A 19,511-nucleotide genomic window follows, 5' to 3' on the forward strand; every position below is an offset into this window, starting at 1 on the left:
AACTATGCAGATAAATGCTTATTTAACTATTTCAGTTCATATGAAAATGTGCAAACTAAAATTAGAGCTTTACAGAATCTTGTTCTCCTTCCTCTAAATTCATCAAAACAAGAAGAGCAGTAGATTTTTTTTTGCTGAAGTAACTCGCATTGACAGTACTGGATGCTGTATCCTGTTCCAAAATGTTCTTTTAAGGAAGAACTGATTCACTCATAAAAGTAATGAGATGTGACATTGACAGAAAACATAATATTAAAGCAAAAAATAGCACATAGATGGAAAAAAGGATTGAGGCTTTCGTGCAGATACAATAAGTGTATAAAGGCTCAGTATCCAAAATGGATGAGCAGATCAATGAAGAGGAGGAGGAGAGCTCAGAGAAAAAACAGAAACTCAAGGTCAAGGTCTCTGTCTCTTGTCTCACACACACACTCAGACACACACACACAACAGGTGTTGGGGAGAAACAAAAATCTCCAGCCGTGTTCTCCTTAAATATTATTTCATGTTGTTACACACACACACACACACACACACGCATACAAAAAGATACACACCTTGTGATCAGCGTTTGTTTTTTTAATTTTGTGATGCACCTATAGACGAAAAACACACACTCCACGCCCACAAAATCTCCACAGAGGCGGAGGGGTGAGGGGGGTTGAGTCTAGTGTCGGAGCACACTACACACACTCCTCCGAGGCGCAGGACGCAGGACGCACGGAGGACGCGCGTAAAACCAATCGAACTGTCTCGTTTTCACGCTGAATTGTCTCAAGACGTATCCGCAGTGTCTCGCAGGAAAAGTTTGGACATTTTTTGTTCTTTTTAGGTGCGATTCTTTGTTTTAATCTCAAGTCGAGCGGGGTTTCATTCTCTGTAGCGAAGCGGGGGTGTGTTTCCTATGATGCTCAGATATCGCAGGGCTGTTTGCGCCTCGGTTTGGATCCATAATGTGAGGATTTGTGTTGGAATAAACAAAGGCACTGCGTAAAGGAAAACCGTAACTCCCTAGTGTGACCAGTGAAGCTCGTTTCGATCCCCCAGAGTGAGGAATGGGGCCGTCATCTGCTCTGCTTCTCATCGCATTTCTTGGTAAGAAGCTTTGCCAGGTGTTAGTTTTCTGAAACTGGTGCTCCCTGTTGTGGCTCAAGTGCGGGCGTATGTTAGAAGTTGATGTCTCCAGAGGAAGTGACATGTTTCAGCCTGAGTGTGTTAGCTGTAACATAAAGAACTGATTGTATCATTCAAATCATGTAGCTTATTATGTTTTTTATAAAATTGCATTAGATTTTTAAATGTTTCCACATATTTCTCAGCTGGAGCCGGACATGATCTGTTCACGTCAGCACACCTGTTTACCATCATGGTTGGTGCCTGTGTGTCCAACAGAGCTACTAATAATGATAATATTTTCTGGCTAAGTTGTCCCTTATGCCCTTATGTTTGAAAGCTGAAAGGCAATAAAAAGCTTCCTTGGGCTTCCTCCTGGGCAGATTAAAGCACAGTGAGAATTATGAGCCACTTAAAAAGATCAATTCCTGATGAAAACCCTGCCTGAGCAGCAGAGGATTATGGGACTGCAGTTGACCCAATCCATCTGCTGCCAGTGACAGTGGTAGGTAACTTTTGGCTGCAACTTCAAATGATGGGACTGAGATAAAACAGTATTTTTGAGGCCACTTATCCTTGAGTGTGTTTGGAAGAATCTTAACATTCAATTAAGTGGTGTGTTATTGCAGCTTTCATAGTGGCAATGAAAATGCACTGTCAGTCTGAATTAGTGTGTGCTTTAAATTTACTGGGGAAGAAAACCTCAGCAAACCCAGAGAGTGAGACAGCAAAGTTCAACAAAGAGACAGGCAGAAGAAATGGACTCGCATGGAGCAGCTGCTGCTTCTATTTCACTGATATGAATCTTCCCCTGGTTGTTAATAGAGCCTTTCGTTTTGCTTATCTGTATTCTGCAATTTGAAAATGTACAGGGATGATCAAGCTCCTTCCCCAAGTAAAACCACATCTTTTATGTTCATCTTGATGGATGGATTCTTTTTTTTCTTTTGGTGGCAGAGTTGTAATTTCCGAAAACGTGAAGATATGTGTGAGTTTCTGTCAGGTTTTGGTCATTGCCTGTAGAGAAAATAGATAAAATAACAGACTTTTGCAGCCGAAGCAAAAAGAAAAACACTTCACATAAGAGGTTTTTAACCATTTCATTTAGAATTAGAAGCCAGAAGTTGACAGACTCAAAGATACTGCAAAAGTCTCAATATTTAGTTTTATTTTTTAAAACTTCTATAAACAAACATCTTTACTAGTAACCTTCACTGGAAATTAAACATCAAAATAAAAACACCCATAAATAGTTATGGACCAAATTTATTTATTTGAATATATGTATTAGGTTGTGTGTGTGTGTGTGTGTGTGTGTGTGTGTGTGTGTGTGTGTGTGTGTGTGTGTACACACATGCACACGGTATAGCTAACAAGGCAGAATACAAAACTTCAATGAGTGAGAGAGATTAAAAACCAACAGACTTAAAGGGCATCTCAACAGAAGAGCTGAAACTAACATACTCTGATGCTACTAAGCACTTTCAAAGCAGTGTAAGAAAACTAAGGAAGCTCCAACAAGGCCAAATAATAAATGCAAAACTAAGAAAAAATGGCAAAGAAATTTCATATCAAGGCAGGTGCTTTCAAAAGGCAGAAACAGAAAGACAGGTGGTCACAAGATCAAATGAAGCAGCAAAGAAGTTAGAGGAAATGCAGGCGTAAGGAAGATCAATGATGCTAGTGGCCATCCAGCTCTACACCGGTGATTCTTTCAATTGTGCAAGATATCATGGAAAATATTCTCTGAGAGTTAACAAGAAAAAATCTCTCCTATGTTTCTGTGTAGTAACTCTCCTGGAGCAGTAATTTATAGCATGGACTTCATCAGCAGATGGAATTTGCTATGAAGTGGTTGTTCAAGTGTCTGATTATTTGAGAGACAGTTACATCCCTGTTAGCTTAAAGGTTGAGCTTTAACATTTATTCTTGGAAATGGAAAACAAAAAAAGCCCCAGATTTCACTACTAAATAGACTGGGAGCTGAATGGATGCAGTGTCAGGTTGTTATTACCGTGTGGGACATATAAGCCTGGTACAGATCTTTAGATGATTTCTGAAATACACTGGGTCTCATGCAGGTACATTTTTGTAAATTTGTCCCAGAGTTTGCTTCATTTTTTTTATTGTTTGGACGAGTGCTCCAATTCAGAGTCACCAAACTGCACATGCTGCATAATGAACTGAAAAAACTGCTCAGTGGATTCTCATGAACTTCAGAGGAGGCATTCATGACTGAGAGGATGAATCTTGCTGACTTTGGTGATCTGACTTGGGCCATCATGAGGTTGACATTTTTGCGTTTTAATGAAATATCTATTGGATGTACTGATATGAAATTTATGTCCATGGTGCCCAGATGACTTTTCCTCTATTGCCATCATCAGGTCAAGATTTTCATTTGTCCAATACTTGTTTGTGTTGTCACTGTGTGCATGTTAGGAGGTTATATTTAAGTTTACCTAAGTTTACCTACCTAGTTGTCTTAAGTGCAGCGCCACACAGGTGTCAGCATGGCTGTACAGTCCTAGTCTCGCTCTTTGTGAGGTTTTTACTCAATATTATTAGTATACATATGTAAATCTTACAACGCTGGGCTCGAGTCTGAGTTTAATACCACAACACTGGTATGTTGATGTGTGTCTAGTTGATGAGGCTCACATCTGCTTGTTGTATGTTAACATGCTAATTTTAGCATTTAGCTCAAAGCACCACAGTACCAAAGTACAGCTTCACAGGCTCTTATTACCCTACAAAAGCATTATTTTTTTTAAAGCCTTACTTCATTCTGAATGTAAAAACCCTAATACGGGAAAGCTAACATAACTATAGTGAGATGTAAGAAGTGTAGTATTTCCTGCTAAAATTCAAGCAAGTACAAGTAAACAGTCTTCCAGAATAGAAAATTGCACTACTGCGCTTAGTTATTTCCCCCTCTGGATATAGTTATTTTTGTCCACATGTGTCATGTTGTTCTCACTGCCCCTTTCAAGTTGTGCATAGTTACTGCCAAATTCTGAGATAACACAAATAACAGCCCTTTGTCTGCTCTTTGCTCTGGCGCATGGAATCTGGATTTTTCGCTTCCCATAAATGATGTGGAGTCTCTCTGCTTGTCAGGGGTCCCAGTGTTGTTACCTCAGCAGGGCGATCAGGCCAACTGGAAATGCTCTTTGTGGTCGAAAGGTTTGGGGAGTTTTGTGGCTGCTTTGAATTTGATAGGGAGCAGGGTTCAAGTTGAGTCATTCTGATGATTTTTTTTTCTTGAAGAATGCTATGGAAGAAACTCACACAATCAACATGCTTCAAATGTGCAGAGACACATTATGCTTTGTCTTATGAAGTAGTTTAGGAAGTAGATTTACAGATTTAAACTTCCTTTTAATCATTTCCTCATTTTTTTCTATATGAACCTGCTTTCCAGACATTGATGTAATATAGTTCTTTGTAAAAATATTTGTAATTGTGTTGAAATCTCAATCAAAATAATGCTCACAAATTGTATTAGTTGGAGCCTGTTCAGTAATATCTCGTTTACCCTTTTATTGCTTTATTGCAATAATCCAATCATGAGGAGTCAAAATCCTTTAAAATAACATCTGTGTGTTTAAGACTTAAGACTGGTGGATTTTAGGGACCACTGTCTTTTCACAGTTCAACAGAAGGAAGTTTGTAGATGTGAGGTCTGCCAGAGTTGTCATTCAACTTTATTGGAAGAAATATTTGAAAGACAACACCATGTCTGTGTCTTATGTGATTAAGGGGAATCAAATACAGTGAAAACAAGACTGGGCCTAAAATCAAACTCTGGGGTACTCCACATTTTTAGGGCCAAAGATGAGAAACTGCTTCCCACTACCAATTAAGCTTTAAGGTTATATTCAATATACAAACCTGACGGTGAAGCCTTTTTAACCTGATACCATGACCTGATCCATTGTATCAAAAGCTGCACTTAAGTTTAGTAAAACTCAAACCAAACAGTCTCCAGCATCTACGTTCGTTGTGACCTGAGAAAGAAAGTCAGTTTGTTATTTTTTCCAAAAACCTGACTGATATTTTTCAAAAATAGTTTTGACAGGGTTTCCTATGAGTTTTTGGTAGTTAATGGAAGTTTGGACACTGGTCTGAAGTTATTGTAGGCAGAGGGATCAAGGCCATGACTGACTACTGACTACTTCAAGGCTAGACACAGGCAGCCTTGAAGTAGTGAGGGACACAGCTGCTGGAAAGGGAAGTGCTCACTATATTGAGCAAACTGGGGAAGCCACATCCCAAACTTCTAATGAAAATTTAAGAAGGCATGACATCTACTGGACTAGATGATGTTTTTAAGTGAAGCAATGCCCATGAGCTTTTCAGTAGAAATTGGGATAAAATGAGTGATTGTCCATGATGTGCTGAAATTTTTGTAGATAAATGGAGTGCAAATGTTGGATCTACCACCATTGATTTTTATCAGGGATAAAGGCTGAAAAATACTTAGAGCACTCCTTAGTGGATGTCATAAAACTGTAAACTGGTGGGTTTAAAAGGCAATCAACAATGTTAAAGAGTTGTGGGACAATGCTTGGAAACTGCAATTTGAAAGAACCTGAATCCGAAAAGTATTTTATTTCACAGTCTTACCAAGCTTATGATATGATGTTAGCAGTGTCATCACTTGGACTGGCTACTTAAGTTTGCAAATGTCTTCAAGGTGAAAGATTATTTTAAAAATCTGGCCGCGTTGTCTAGAATAAAGTAATTTCCAGTTATATCAGTTCAGTAGAATTTGTTTCAGAGACTGTCAAATTTTGCAGCTGTTTTGCCAGTTCAGTCTAGAGTATGGTGTCAAAAATAGTAAAGACTAATCAGAGGGACAAAAATCAGTTAAGTTGATGGTGTTAAGGTTAAGTCAAGGGTGCGGCCATGATTATGTGTAGCGCCGAGGACATTGTTTTCAAATACATCTGTGACACATTGGTATTTAGAGGTCCATTTAGCTTAAACAATAACTGGCAGATTAATTCATAATGTCAATAACTGCACAAACTCCACACATAGAGGCACAAATTTACAGTTTGTTTTCAGTTGGTAAATATTTTGCATTTTTGTGTTTATGTTCTACCCTGAAATCCCACTGCTAGTAAACCTAAGGTCTTATCTGTCAAGTGGAAACCTAGTGAGGTTAATAATGTGTTTGCACTACACATCTCACTACTTCCAAGTCAGACTGCAGTTGCAAAAACCCCCCCCAAAAATGGCATCACACACACAATGTAAACACACATACATAACAAGCAGCAAACTGTGAAGCCGTTTCTTTTCATTTTAACACAGCTCCAGTCCACAGAGCAGCGTAACTAATGCCACCAGCTGAGTGAGGGGATCAAGTCTCCCCACTGTCCAGTTTCCATTGAGCAGCACTGTGAAGTGGTGATTTACACACAAGCCTCAACTAACATACAGACGTTGCCTCGCCTAGTGTAAAACAGCTGGATGGAGCTTTATTCTTCATGGAGCTTTTGGCTTCTTTTAATCAGTTGTTTTTGTTCTTCCCTCTGTGTTATTAGTCTCAAATTAAAAGTGCAGAGGCCACCGCAGCGGCATTCCTAAGCGTTAAATGATATTGCCAGGAAAGCTGGGCCTGACAGAAAGAATTTAAGGCTATAAGTCTTCATATTTCAAGGTAGATTTTGATGATATTAGAGTATTATATGGAATAAATCCTCACTGGAATGTGAGCTTCAAGGCTTTTCTTTGGCTGTGAGCTTTGAAATTGCTTTCATTTCCGATATTTTATCCCCTTAAGCTGAAGCCATTGTTGAAGGCATTGTCATTTCATGTGGTGCATCAAGGGGTACATGGGGAGGGTGGGAACGTAGTATTTTCAGTGCTGCTCTTGTCCATGTAACTTTGTGACTTGATCCACTAGAGGTCTTTTATGGAGCATAGTCACCTGTTAATTCTTTAATGTATGCATCTGTTTGGTCTTTTCATCACATCACCAGCTAATATCAGACCATGAAGACTCCACTTATACCATGTGTTACAGGTCCCTGATAAAGTCCCATAATCCTTTGGCAATGACATGAGTTAAAACGAGTAAATGAAACATGCGCTGTACATTCCTTCAAAGAGGCTGAGATTGGAAAAAATGAGAGCTAACTTCAAACTAACAAAGCAGACATTTTTCTGTTTGATCTGCGTGTAATAAACTTTATTAGTCGCCTAGAAAAGAGTTGTGCTTTATTTATTAGGATGTAAAGATCCAAAACAAAAGGCTCTGCCAAACTACAAAGATTCGTTCGAGGTTTATAGCAAATTTTGCCTTCAGTGTGTCAAATGTCTGAGGTTCAAACATTATCACATTTAGTATTTAAATGTCTTTTTCTTTTTGCATATTTATTGCTACTTCTAGGATCTTGTTATAGCTCTTACTTAACATGCACAGGCTGTCTTTCCCATGTCACGCAGACAGATAAAATCAGCTTTTTTTTTTTTTTTTTTTTCAAATTTGATGTTCTCATGGTTAAAAAAAATAGAAGTACCTAAATAATAGTGAAATTAGTTAAATCTTCATTTTTGTTGTTTTTCCCACAGGCTGTGCTAAAGGTTCCTCTCGTCACTACACGGACGGCCGCTCCAGCCGTCCCTCTCTAGAGAAAACCTTTGGCAGATTCGTCAAAGACTCTCAGTGCCAACACATGCTGAAGCACCTTCACAATGGGGCCAGAATCACTGTGCAGATGCCTCCCAACATAGAGGGTCACTGGGTGTCCACCAGGTACATATGCTCATTTTTTTGTGCATCCTGTTTTGGGAAGGTAGGAACATTATATAATTGTACATAATGTAATGCGACTGTTTACAAGGGGGTTATAAGAAGAAGAAAACCTACAGTAGTTTAGGTGATGTACACTTTATTGGAGCCCTTTCAATAATAGATATTCTAGAAACCCTACAGTTTTTTTTCCTGCATGTTTCAGCCCAGTAGCTACAAGCTGCATATACTGTATTTGTTACGTTGCCAAATTTTCTTAAAACATACTCAGTTTAAAGATCTTACTTTTGATGTAGCATTTATTGTCACATCAGGTGCATATAGAAAGAAAATAAACTTGCAGTTTTCTTTATTATGAATGTTATATATGTTTTTGTTGTTTTTTTTAATCAGCTTTATGTAGAGAATGTTGAAATTTGTTGGTGCATTTGTGGCAGTAATCTTCTGAGCTCTTTTTTTAATGACCAAATTTCCTTTATTCATTATTCATTCATTCATTATTAATGCTCAATTTTTTGTTCATGGCTCATAAACATCCTGAGTTCTCAAATCATTTTTTATGTCTGCATTTCTATGCAACTAAAACTCCAAGTGAAGCAAGTGTTCAATTGTCTTAAAACCAATTCTCCTCCTGAGGCTGCACCACCAAAATTAGATCATTAGATCACTTCCTTTAAATACGTCATCTAAGTAGCCTACAATTCATCTAAACCTCATTTAAATATGTTACCCAAGTCTCATGAAAAATGCGTCATTTAAATACTGTTGTAAAGTCCATATTATTTTAATATTAAATAGATGCGCTCTTTTGCCCTAGTGTTTTACATCAGGCAGCTCATTGGGCAGCTAAGTGGCCCTAAGGCGGGAGTGTTGGTGTATTCGCGGGTTAGCTCCGTATTATTCTTTTAGTTTGCGTTTCGAACATGTTCGCTAGCTATGCTAGAGCTAGCGAACATGTTTCGATTATGTTCTATTTTCACTTATTACCGAATAACTAGCGTTATATCATAACCGACTTCAATTTATCAGACTTGGAAATATCAAGTTACATAAACCAGGCTTATCGACGTCATTGAAGTGTGCTTCCAAATTAAATAACGTTAACTAGCTGTGTGGATGAGGTGCCCCAGTGAATAACAAACAATAGCAGTTCTCCGCAATAAAGTGAAATGAAAAATACGCCATTTAAAATGTCATCTGTAGCGAGTGCATGTCTGAAAGCATGTTGCTTTATTAGGGTAAATGCCGCTACTCACCTTTGAAATAAAAGCAATTAGTGTTGGTTATATATATATATTTTTATTACATGCGTTTTAGGTTCATATTTTGACAATAAGATGTTCAAAACAGACTTCTATATTGTTTTGTAAAAATCTGATTAATCGAAAACATAATTGACCGATTTAACGATTATTAAAATAGTTGCAGCCCTTAATGACATCCAGTAGAAAGCATTATTTTCAGGTTAACCAGAACCTTATGCAAAAAGTCTCACAAATGGCCTACTGTAAATGTTAAAACAATCTGCACGTATGATAAGAGGGTCATATTCCTGTACAATGCAAAAGAAACACTATTCACTAAATTCTGGTGTTTATGTAAACATTTTTTGACTTACATGGTTTTTATGTGATACCTCCTCTATTTTCTGCTGCAGCTGTGAGGTGAGACCAGGCCCAGAGTTTCTGACACGCTCCTACAGCTTTTACCCCAACAACACCTTCCAGGCTCACCAGTTCTATTACGAGGACAATCACTGCACCAAACCCACCTACACACTGGTGATCCGGGGTCGTCTGCGCTTACGCCAGGCCTCCTGGATCATCCGTGGTGGCACAGAGGCAGAGTACCACCTTCACCGTGTCCAAATGGTGTGTCACACGGCTGCTATGGCCAAAGAGCTCAGCCAGAGGCTCAACCGCAGCTGTCGAGGGGCCATGAAGGGCCCCTGGGATCCCAATGTGATCTACGAGCTGTGGAACGAGGAGGGCGGCTACAACTGCTCCAGGGAGCTCAACTTTGCCATGCATGAACTGCAGCTGCTGAGGGTAGAAAAGCAGTACCTACATCACAACCTGGATCACTTGGTGGAGGAGCTGTTTCTAGGGGACATCCACACTGAGCCGTCGCAGAGGCTGTACTACAAGCCATCCAGCTACCAGACTGCTCTGCAGAATGCCAAGGTCAGTTGCTCATGTCACCTCTCTGTGAGAGTTTAGAGGGCTGAGGGGGGATATGTGTCTGAGCTCATTCTAGAGCAAAAATGGCCAATATATTTTTTTCAGAGCTGTAAGATTTTTTGCTATCTGTCAGATTCATTTTCAAACCCTGCATTGTTTACATGCATATTTGCTCGTTATTCTTCATTGTTTTTGTTGGTGCATTTCTATGCCTTTTGCATGAAACCACCATGCCAACAGTTGTTTAGCAGAATAGCATGAAGCTATCACACCTGCAAGCTCATGCAGAAATGTACAAATAGAGAGCCGCTGCTGAAATCATTCCTCAGTAGCACTTCCAGTGATCACAGCTCGTAGGGTGCTTTTCAGTGAGCATGCAGCATTTATAGCTTCTTGATGTGAGAGGAGGTAGTTGTGTGCAGTGCAGATTTTCTGACGATTAGAATTGCTTTTGATGACAACCAAGGCATTAAGAAATTAGGACGCGTGAACCGATGGTGTTTGCAGTATTCGCCTTAAGCAGCAAGGCCTTCACAAAGTTTGTTTTGGCCTGGGGGCAGAAAACCCCACTGTGCAGGTGCCCTCCCTGGCATATGACCAGAGTGAGTCGCTAGTGCAGCAACCAGATGGGAACTCATCCCCACCCCCTAACTGTTTGTGTTTGTTGGAACGTACGGCCAGTCCGGAGGTAGTTTTGTTTTCTGTCCCAGGCACACAGCTTGGTGTGTGACCTCTGCTGAACTCCACTCCCACTGTGTCGACCCTCCACACCGCAAAGACCACACGCATAAGAAAAGAGCTTGAACTGATCTATATGTGCTATTTTTTTATTGAAGTTGTCTTAAGCATAGTATCCTCAATGCAGCAAAGAAATGTGGGTAAATTAGTATTTGAAAGTAGGTCTTTACATTTTGTTAGCGTGGAATCAGAAATATTTTCTCTTACTGATAAGATTCTCAACCCACCTATTGCACCACAGCGATTAAAACAAATAAAACCTTACGTACAGTTTGATCCAGCTGTTTGATTGGTCAGTAATCTTGCCCTTATACCCTTATCCACTAAATATTTGCACTGGTAGTAAGCAGAAACTATGTACATATTGATTTAATCTTCCAAGTTTAACTTCAAAAAAGAGCCCCCCCATCCCATCCCACCCCCACTGTGCTTATGGGATGTAATGTCTCTATTTACACTGCTGAACAGCAGTTTCCCTGCTGGCTGAAATCCGAGAGAGATGTTTTCACTGTCACCCTGCACAGAGATTACAATGAAATCCCGTTTGAGTTCACTGTCTAAATAAACATTTGTATGGGGATGATGGGGGCTTGGTGTTGCTGATCAGAATGTAAACAGAGTGTGGATTGAGGAGCCGTGATCAGACAAGCTCCCCTGTAGTGCTGTAATGACCTGAACTGTTCGCCTTGAGCCCCTCCAGCCGCAGAGATACAATGTGAAACCCGGCCTATCTCTAAGAGCAATCACCATGTGGTATTCCTAGAATTTGTAATCATGCGGCCAAATGAATTATTGAAGCAAGCACGTACCAAATCTGATTTCATGCATGCCTGAGGCTCAAATCAAAAAGTTGCATGTGCTCTGTTTCTGCTAAATAAAAAGGAAGGCAGGGTGTTGCTGGAGATATAATTCACTTATAGGCACACTTCCAAAGTTGAGGTTAGTCTAACAAAATGACAGCATTGCCTTAAAGGGTCAGTTTACCAATATGCAGATAAACTAATTTCCCACTCCTGGTGGTCTCTGTCCTTGCACTGTGATGGAAAGTAAGTTTATAAAACATGTTTATCTAATAAGATATGCTGTGATGTAAAAGACTGGTACAGCAGAGATTTCAGCACACAACAGATGTTTAGATCATCTTCATTTATTAAGTCAAACATGACTTCAAGTCTGTGAGCGAAAAAAAAGTGTTTTGCCTTGCAGCTTCCTGTCTCGCTCATTATGTAATCAGCATCGGATGTGTGCTTACAAAGATTCGTCTTTGCAGGTCATATCAGTATAAAAACTGATTCAAATCCAGAACTCCATCCAAACTATTAGATTCTCCAGTGTTCAAAGTGTGCAGTCATTATGCCTCTCTGTTCTGCAAGTGTCATATGGTGTCAGCTCTTTCCAAACCTATAGACATGAGAGACCCATAGTGTCTGGAAACAGCACAGTTCACATCTCTAGAACTATTTATAATAGTTCTTCATGCCCAGCTATACCCAGCATAGGGTGGTATTTTTTTCAAATAATTTTACTTTGAACAACAGATTTTTACAGTGGTATTGTTACTTTTACTTAAGTCAACAGCAGCAACTATTAATACAGATAGTTTTTGTTTGTTTCCCCAAGATTTGAAGATACACATTTCTAATATTCTGCTGCTAAAGAGCTACCCATTTCCCTTAGGAGCTGGAAACCAAAACAGAGCTAAAAGCAGTGAAATTATCAGACTCACTGTGCATTTAAATCGTTAGAAACACAACTTCAGATTTATGCTAATGAAGCTTTATGTCTCCTGGATGTATAATTAGGAAATGCTTGCAAACATGTTTGACATATCAGCTTTTTCAGCTTGTTCTACTGCCCCCAGGTGGTGGGAAATGAATGCAGCTTAATTAATTTACTTATCTAATAATCTTAGTGCCTAATACGCATTTCTATAATATTTGGATGGAAGCAGGATATAGATGCAGATAATTAAAGACCTGCACACACACACAGACTCAAGATAATTCCCTTAGAGATCAGAGAGGAGATCTATTGTTTTGTAATTTGGCTGAACTGACCCTTTAAGCTTGGCAATGGTTCCATGGTTATAAAAGCCTGGATTTGTAAGCATGCTAAATGTTTAGTGATTTTATAGTTTTGGTCATTTTTTAAGTGCAACTGGTCGTCAACTGAGAACATACAGTAATTCAGGTTTAGACTTGGATATATTCTGCTGAAGAGCAGTCGAATACCTCACTCCTTCCTACACAAAGTACTCCCTATTCAGTCATCTTTTAAGGTTGTAATGGTTTCTTTTCAGGGATTTTTACTGCAGTGGTGACTATCCAATCCATTCATCTTAAGCCATATACCCAAGGCTGGTCCCAGTCCAGAGCATTTGCTGGTGCAAGCATGTTCATTTGTGGTTATTGGGTGGATCTGAGTGATACAAGAGCGAAGCAGCAGACTTTGTTTTCAGGGTTGTTTTTTCTGTTTTCTGTCGCCTGGTCTGCTCCTGCGTCACTGACCCTTGTTAGTTTGGGGTCTGTGTGTGCGGGTGAAGTGTTTTGGTGGTGATTGTGTTTTTACATGAAATCCTCATTCTTGGTGGTGTGTTGTGCTTTCCTGAGTTTGGTTTTGTTTTTTGTTTGCTTTAGTGCTTTATGATAATAAGACAGTCAAATACATTTAAAACTTGAGCTATGAAGCTGTTGAGTCTAACATAAGTCTCTTTTATTATGAATTCCAGGGAAAAATGCTGGTCCAGCTCAAAGGATACAGCTTAGTGTTTATGCTGTCACCAGTGGGTTCGCAAGAAGCATTTTAAAGCCTGATGTTTCTGTTCTGACATTGTCGTCCTCCATCTGCTGTGGCTTAGATTGTGCCTCATTTGTGTCGCTTCACAAGAAAGCATCTACCCAGGGTAGTAATAAATGTATTGCTTCATTTTTCAATTCCACTAAGGATATTAAAAGCTTTGCTTCTAGCATAAAGTGTAGCCAACGGTTCATAGTAACACGGGCTTAAAGAAGTTGGACACTGTAGGTGCTCCTGCACAAGAATGATTTATTTGTTAAAGGATTTTGAAACATCAAGTTAAATTTGTGAATCTTCGGGTGTCGTTCATTGTTTATCAAGTTTGTGAAATTTCTTTGTCTTGTAGATAAACTGAGGTTCTGGAAAGCTGTTTTTGGATACTGCACTTGGCATTTTCTCTGACAATGAAGACACACTAAATGTAAGAAAATTGAACTGGTTATTCAAAAGAATACTCAGGAGGTTCATGAGTAATGAAGATTATCTTTAGTTGCAGCACTAATTCATGAACCGAAGGGAGGGAAGATGAAATTATTTATTTTCTTGCTGCAAAGATGTGCATCTGTATGGTAGACGTGAAGTTGGAGGCAGCAACTGGTTAGCTTAGCTTAGTGGAGTTGTTAAATTGTTAAATGTTTCTTTAGAAAAGTTAATAGTCTTTCCTTTTAGGTTTGTTTTACACAGTTGGATTTCAGATCTGTGCAAATGTTTCCAGTTACAAAACTACCCAATAAAGAGCGTATACTGGGTTTGAATCATTAATTTGAATGTTCAAGATAAACATGGTGTGATAGGAACGGCAAAAACTCCTCTGAATTGGCTTCAGCACTCTGCTGTGATGATTGCTGCTTGATTTAAAAGCTAATTGACATTTTATATGCTCTGCGATTTCCACTGGAGATGGAACATTGCTGAGCTGAACATTGCTGTCTAACTGTCCTGCTGAGTCCAGAGAAGAGCAGATCTAAACGATGAAAATGTTTATATGCTCATCTTAGTCACCTTCAATTATTGCTGTGCACTCAGAACAATGAGCTTGATACAGCAGGAGGTGCCAGATACAGGCTGCCCTATGTTACTGCTGCAGCTTGTTGGTCCTGTATGCAGCCCCTCATCAAGAGACAGACAGGGATTCATTACAGGAAGATGTGTTCTGCGTCAAGCATTTTTGTCTCAGTTCAGACAGTCTCTGTGTTTTATGGGCTCAAAGTTCCTGCAGATCTGGAAAATGTTCTCCACACCTGCTCCCACTTGCTCTTTTTCTTGTCTCTGTCTGTGTTGTATATATGTATATGTTAAAATATACATAAAGTTCTTTCTTTGCATACTATTTCTTTTTCTCCTATCCATATTTCTTAATCAGATCAGAGAGGGATACACACCAGTAAAAATACGCTCTCATAGACGGGGCTGAATTCACATGGGGCCTCCCTTCCAGTCGTCCCATTAACTTCTCACTCTGCTGTGGAGCTGCACTGGGATTATTTCATCTGTAGGATATAGTGGTTCTGCTTTTTTTTCCCTCCTTCTTTGAGCATTCTCCATTTCCTTTTCATTACATCTCCATAAATCTTACACACACATAATGTTGTCTGGGAAAAGAGTGATTGGGTCAGAGAGGTCGGGTCTTAAATTTTGACCACCCTCAAATAACAAAAACTCTACTGCCTCCCTGGAGTTTGGTCTCTGGAAGAGACTTTGTGAAATACAGTATGAACGCTTCCAGCTCTGGATCTGTCTTTTTGTGTAGCCAGAGAGACACAGCTGTCCTGTCTGTGGACACTATGATTACATGCTGCTCTGGGACTCCAATAAAGCAGAAATGACGCGAGTTGAATGTGATTAATAGGCATCAATGGATTTGCAGATCCTCTTTTGTCAATATAATGGTGAATAGAGGATGTCCCAGTGTTATTTGTCAGGAGCATGAAAGCTCAGTTCACTGTCCACCGTGTGGCTTCCTGCTGTCATGGTTTTGGTTCAACCAGACATCTGTCTTCTACTGTAACATGATGTGATCACTCTGAGAAAATGTTGGAAGTTCTTCTGGCTTCCAACGCCCCAGAGTTTCACACTGGAGGAAACAGATTTTCCTCCTCCACCTCTGAACAGATGCCAGCTGTCTTTTTTGTGAAAGTAATGACACAATATACTGAGGATGGTTTGGAAAAGTTGTCACCACGGACAGAATTCAGGGAGCATGCTTAGATTTTTATACACTGCTCTTTCTTCTTTTATCTGGAAATACAAGGTTGTTCAGAACGATGCATTCTGCAATCTCACCACTAGATGCTGCTAAATCTTTCACATTTCACACATTGCACCTTTAAAGCTACTGTGTGTAAATTGTGATTACAGCACCTTTGATAGATTCACTGGCGGTGCAAAAGTTTGAAATCCATTTTTTTTTTTTTTTTTTTTTTAACTGTGGCTTGCAGTCATTAGTCAAATTACTTGTTTTATATGTATATTCCAGGCCTTGTGCTTTGTTTTACAGCTGCTATATTCATGATAATAATCAAATGACTTATGTTAGGAGTCACTTGTGACTGTACAGAGCATCTCTAAACTCATTGTTTTAGTTTAATGTCATGGTTCAGTTGCAGTTTAATTTTTTGCTGCAGCAGAACATAGTGAGCACAGCACAGAATCTGGCAGCTAAAAAGCTAGATATTTCCCTCAGGATGTGGTAGATGCCAAAAGCAGAGTCAGTACTGGACTTGAATTCACCAGGTGGCCAGAAACATGACTCCAAATAAAAGGCAATGTCGTCACTTAGCTGCTGGATGTGTGAAAAATATATTATCAAAAATCAAAACTACAATACTACAATATCAAAACTTATTTGTATTATGTGACTTTTTTTGGTTTTTTTTCTTTAAGATGACTCCTGGCCCTTGAAAAATCCTGATCAATCTGTCTCCAGTGTCTATTAATACCATAATTTACACTTTAATATGTTTTTCATTGACTAACCACAGTGCCACTTCAAAAATCTGACTTTTCAAATGATTCTGTTGTCCCAGTGAAAAAGTGCAGTTGTCACGTTTTAATTCACCTGATAACAGACCTTTATCACATTTTGACAAACAGCAGCATACACTATTATAGTGTACTTTTTTCAGATTAGCACTCCTTGTTTTAATTTCCAGAATCACGACCAGGGCTGCATCGCCTGTCGTATTATCTACCGCTCCGACGAGTTCCACCCTCCCATCCTGCCACCGCGGGCCGACCTGACTGTTGGTTTGTACGGGCAGTGGGTGAGCCAGCGCTGCGAAGTCCGCCCTGAAGTCCTCTTCCTCACCCGTCACTTCATCTTCCACGACAACAACCACACCTGGGAGGGCCACTACTACCACTACTCCGACCCCGTCTGTAAGCACCCCACCTTCACCATCTATGCCCGAGGACGCTACAGCCGAGGGCTTCACTCCATTCGAGTCATGGGCGGCACAGACTTCGTCTTCAAAGGTAACGTGTGGTTCTGTCATCATCTACTTCAGTACTTTAGTTGTTTTTGATTTTTGCATAGTGCAGTGTTAATCCTGTATGTTTAGTCGTATACAACATCATTTACTACATCTGTAGTAGTCGTACTACTAGGCAAGGCAAGTTTATTTATGTAGCACAATTCATACACAGTAAGTGCTTTACAGAAATAAGACAAGTTAAAAGTACATATGCAAAAATCAAAAGAGGAAACAACAAATAGTAAAAAATTAACTTGAAATAAAATTAAAAGGAGAATGAGTGAATGAATACTTTAGGGAAAACACTCAGTTCACTAATAATAGTTGTATAATTGTAGTAGAAGTATCTGCAGTACTACTAGTACAGGTATTGTAGTAGCCATATTAGTTGTGTAACCATTGCTACATTTACTCCTACCAGGTCTACTACAGAAACTTCAATTACTACTACATCCTCCAGTTCTAATACAACTACTACTTAATTATGCTAGAGCAACTTTAATTAGTACTACTACTACAATTACTACAGTAAATTTAATGGCTACTACAACTAGTACAATTGTTACTTCTTCCATTTATACGAGAGCAACTTCAGTTAGTACTACAACAGCTGCAACTACTACACCTTGTACTTTTGTACTTCGTTTAAATACAGCAACTTCTATCAATATTACTACTACAACTACTGTATTATTAACAGTAGTATTGCTGACATTGTGTGTGTTAGTAGCCAGTATAAAAAGCTGGCTCCTGTGTCGTCACGCTCTGTGCCCCTGGTGCCCACAGCTGATAGGTCTTCTTGTGTCTTCCTTCCTTTAGTGAACCACATGAGAGTGACACCCATGGACTTGGCCACCACATCCCTCCTCAATGTCTTCAATGGTAACGAGTGTGGAGTCCAAGGGTCCTGGCAGGTTGGGGTGGAGCAGGATGTCACCATAACAAATGGCTGTGTGGCGCTGGGAATCCGCCTCCCTCACACGGAGTACGAGCTATTCCGCATGGAGCAGGACGCTCACGGCCGCTACCTGCTCTACAACGGTCAGCGTCCCAGTGATGGCTCCAGCCCAGATCGCCCAGAGAAGCGGGCCACCTCCTACCAGACACCCCTGATCCAATGCTCTTCAAGCAGTCAGCTGCCTGATTACAACCGAGGACACGATGGCGACAGGCCTCTGCCACACCCCAACTCCTCCACAGGACGGCACACAAGCAGCTGGAAACCCATCATGGTGGCTCTCGCCGCATTTGTCTCTTGGCTCCTCTTCTGGCAAAGCTAAAGAGCAGCTGGTACTTTCTCTGCACAGAGTGTGTGGGTTAAAGGAGCAGACAGGGACGCTGCCTGTTTAAACAACAAACTTATTAACTGTCTGAGACTGAGGATGAAAACTGGTGCCCTGATTCTCTGAACTCTTCCCCAATCACCAAAGACTGGACACTGTTGCACCACAGAAACTGCACTTTAAAGTGGAACCAAAGGTTGACCTGTCTGTTTCCACAAAGATCTTTAACTATCCACACAGACATGAGACTATGTTTTATACAACATATTTACTTCAGACTGTCAAGTGACTTCTTAGTCTGGTACTGCAGAAAGACCCGAGAACAAACTCTGACAATAAGCTCCCTGTCCTGAGGAGACGGCTTGTGACTCACTGTTGACAGTAAAAGGGAACTAGGGTACTTTATTAACTTGTTTCTCTAACTGTAGCCTGAACTCAGCTGTGGGTTTCATGTATTCCAATGAAAGATCATACCATTAGGCAATTATTTTCTGTGCATTTTAAATAGACATTTATTCTGATCTGCTGCATCTTCCCTGGCTCACACCTGACCATGTTTCCACTGGGGGCTATTTCTGAATTATGTCATCTGAAAAACTTGCCTGCCTGCCTGAACAACTGCAGACCAAAAATAAAAAAAGTAAAATCTGAAATCTTTCAGCAACTTAAGGTGTTTCAAAGACTTTCAGTTATGGGGCAATTTGACAAAGTTAGATCATATATGAATGAGAACATTGGATATAATCTGGAAAATGTTTGTTAAAAAAACAAATTGTCAAATTAATAAATGTATTAATAATAATAAATGTGTAAAAGGTTCATTTTTAATTAGTCTAGACTCTTCAGAAACGCATTACATTGATAATAGCAAAAAATAAAGTCCTTCCCTCAGATTTATGAGAGAATATACAATTATTGCTGCTTCAGATCTTGAGAATCATCAGTTCTTTAATAAAGTAATTAATTGATAGCTGTCAGTACATCCAATAGTATATAGCAGAAATTAACAGCTAATCAATCTGGCCAATTTACAAACAAACTTCTTGTTCTTTTAAAAGAAGTGAAAACATAACGTTTGTTTTTCCATAACTGCGAGATCTGGATCAAACAGTCATCAAAGTAATACCTGATTTAACTGATTATTTACATAATGAAAATGAAC

The 19,511-nt window shown here is 39.6% G+C and overlaps 1 protein-coding gene across 1 annotated transcript; it reads left to right on the top strand.

Moving 5' to 3' along the window:
• Positions 1-697: 697 nt before the first annotated feature.
• LOC113133888 (protein APCDD1) lies at positions 698-19,002 on the top strand. Its single transcript, XM_026312901.1, has 5 exons — positions 698-1,095; positions 7,699-7,882; positions 9,537-10,062; positions 16,746-17,067; positions 17,886-19,002. Exons 1-5 carry the CDS (start codon positions 1,056-1,058, stop codon positions 18,344-18,346), a joined length of 1,533 nt encoding a protein of 510 aa, XP_026168686.1. The 5' UTR covers positions 698-1,055; the 3' UTR covers positions 18,347-19,002.
• The last annotated feature ends 509 nt before the right edge of the window (positions 19,003-19,511 follow it).

This window comes from Mastacembelus armatus, chromosome 17 (assembly GCF_900324485.2).
Source record: "Mastacembelus armatus chromosome 17, fMasArm1.2, whole genome shotgun sequence".
NCBI lineage: Eukaryota > Metazoa > Chordata > Actinopteri > Synbranchiformes > Mastacembelidae > Mastacembelus > Mastacembelus armatus.

Coding starts and splice junctions, on each gene's coding strand:
- LOC113133888 (XM_026312901.1), top strand. CDS start 1,056: ATGGGGCCGTCATCTGCTCTGCTTCTCATCGCATTTCTTG. Junction 1,096..7,698: donor GCTTCTCATCGCATTTCTTG/GTAAGAAGCTTT, acceptor TTTTTCCCACAG/GCTGTGCTAAAGGTTCCTCT. Junction 10,063..16,745: donor CTGCTCTGCAGAATGCCAAG/GTCAGTTGCTCA, acceptor TTTAATTTCCAG/AATCACGACCAGGGCTGCAT.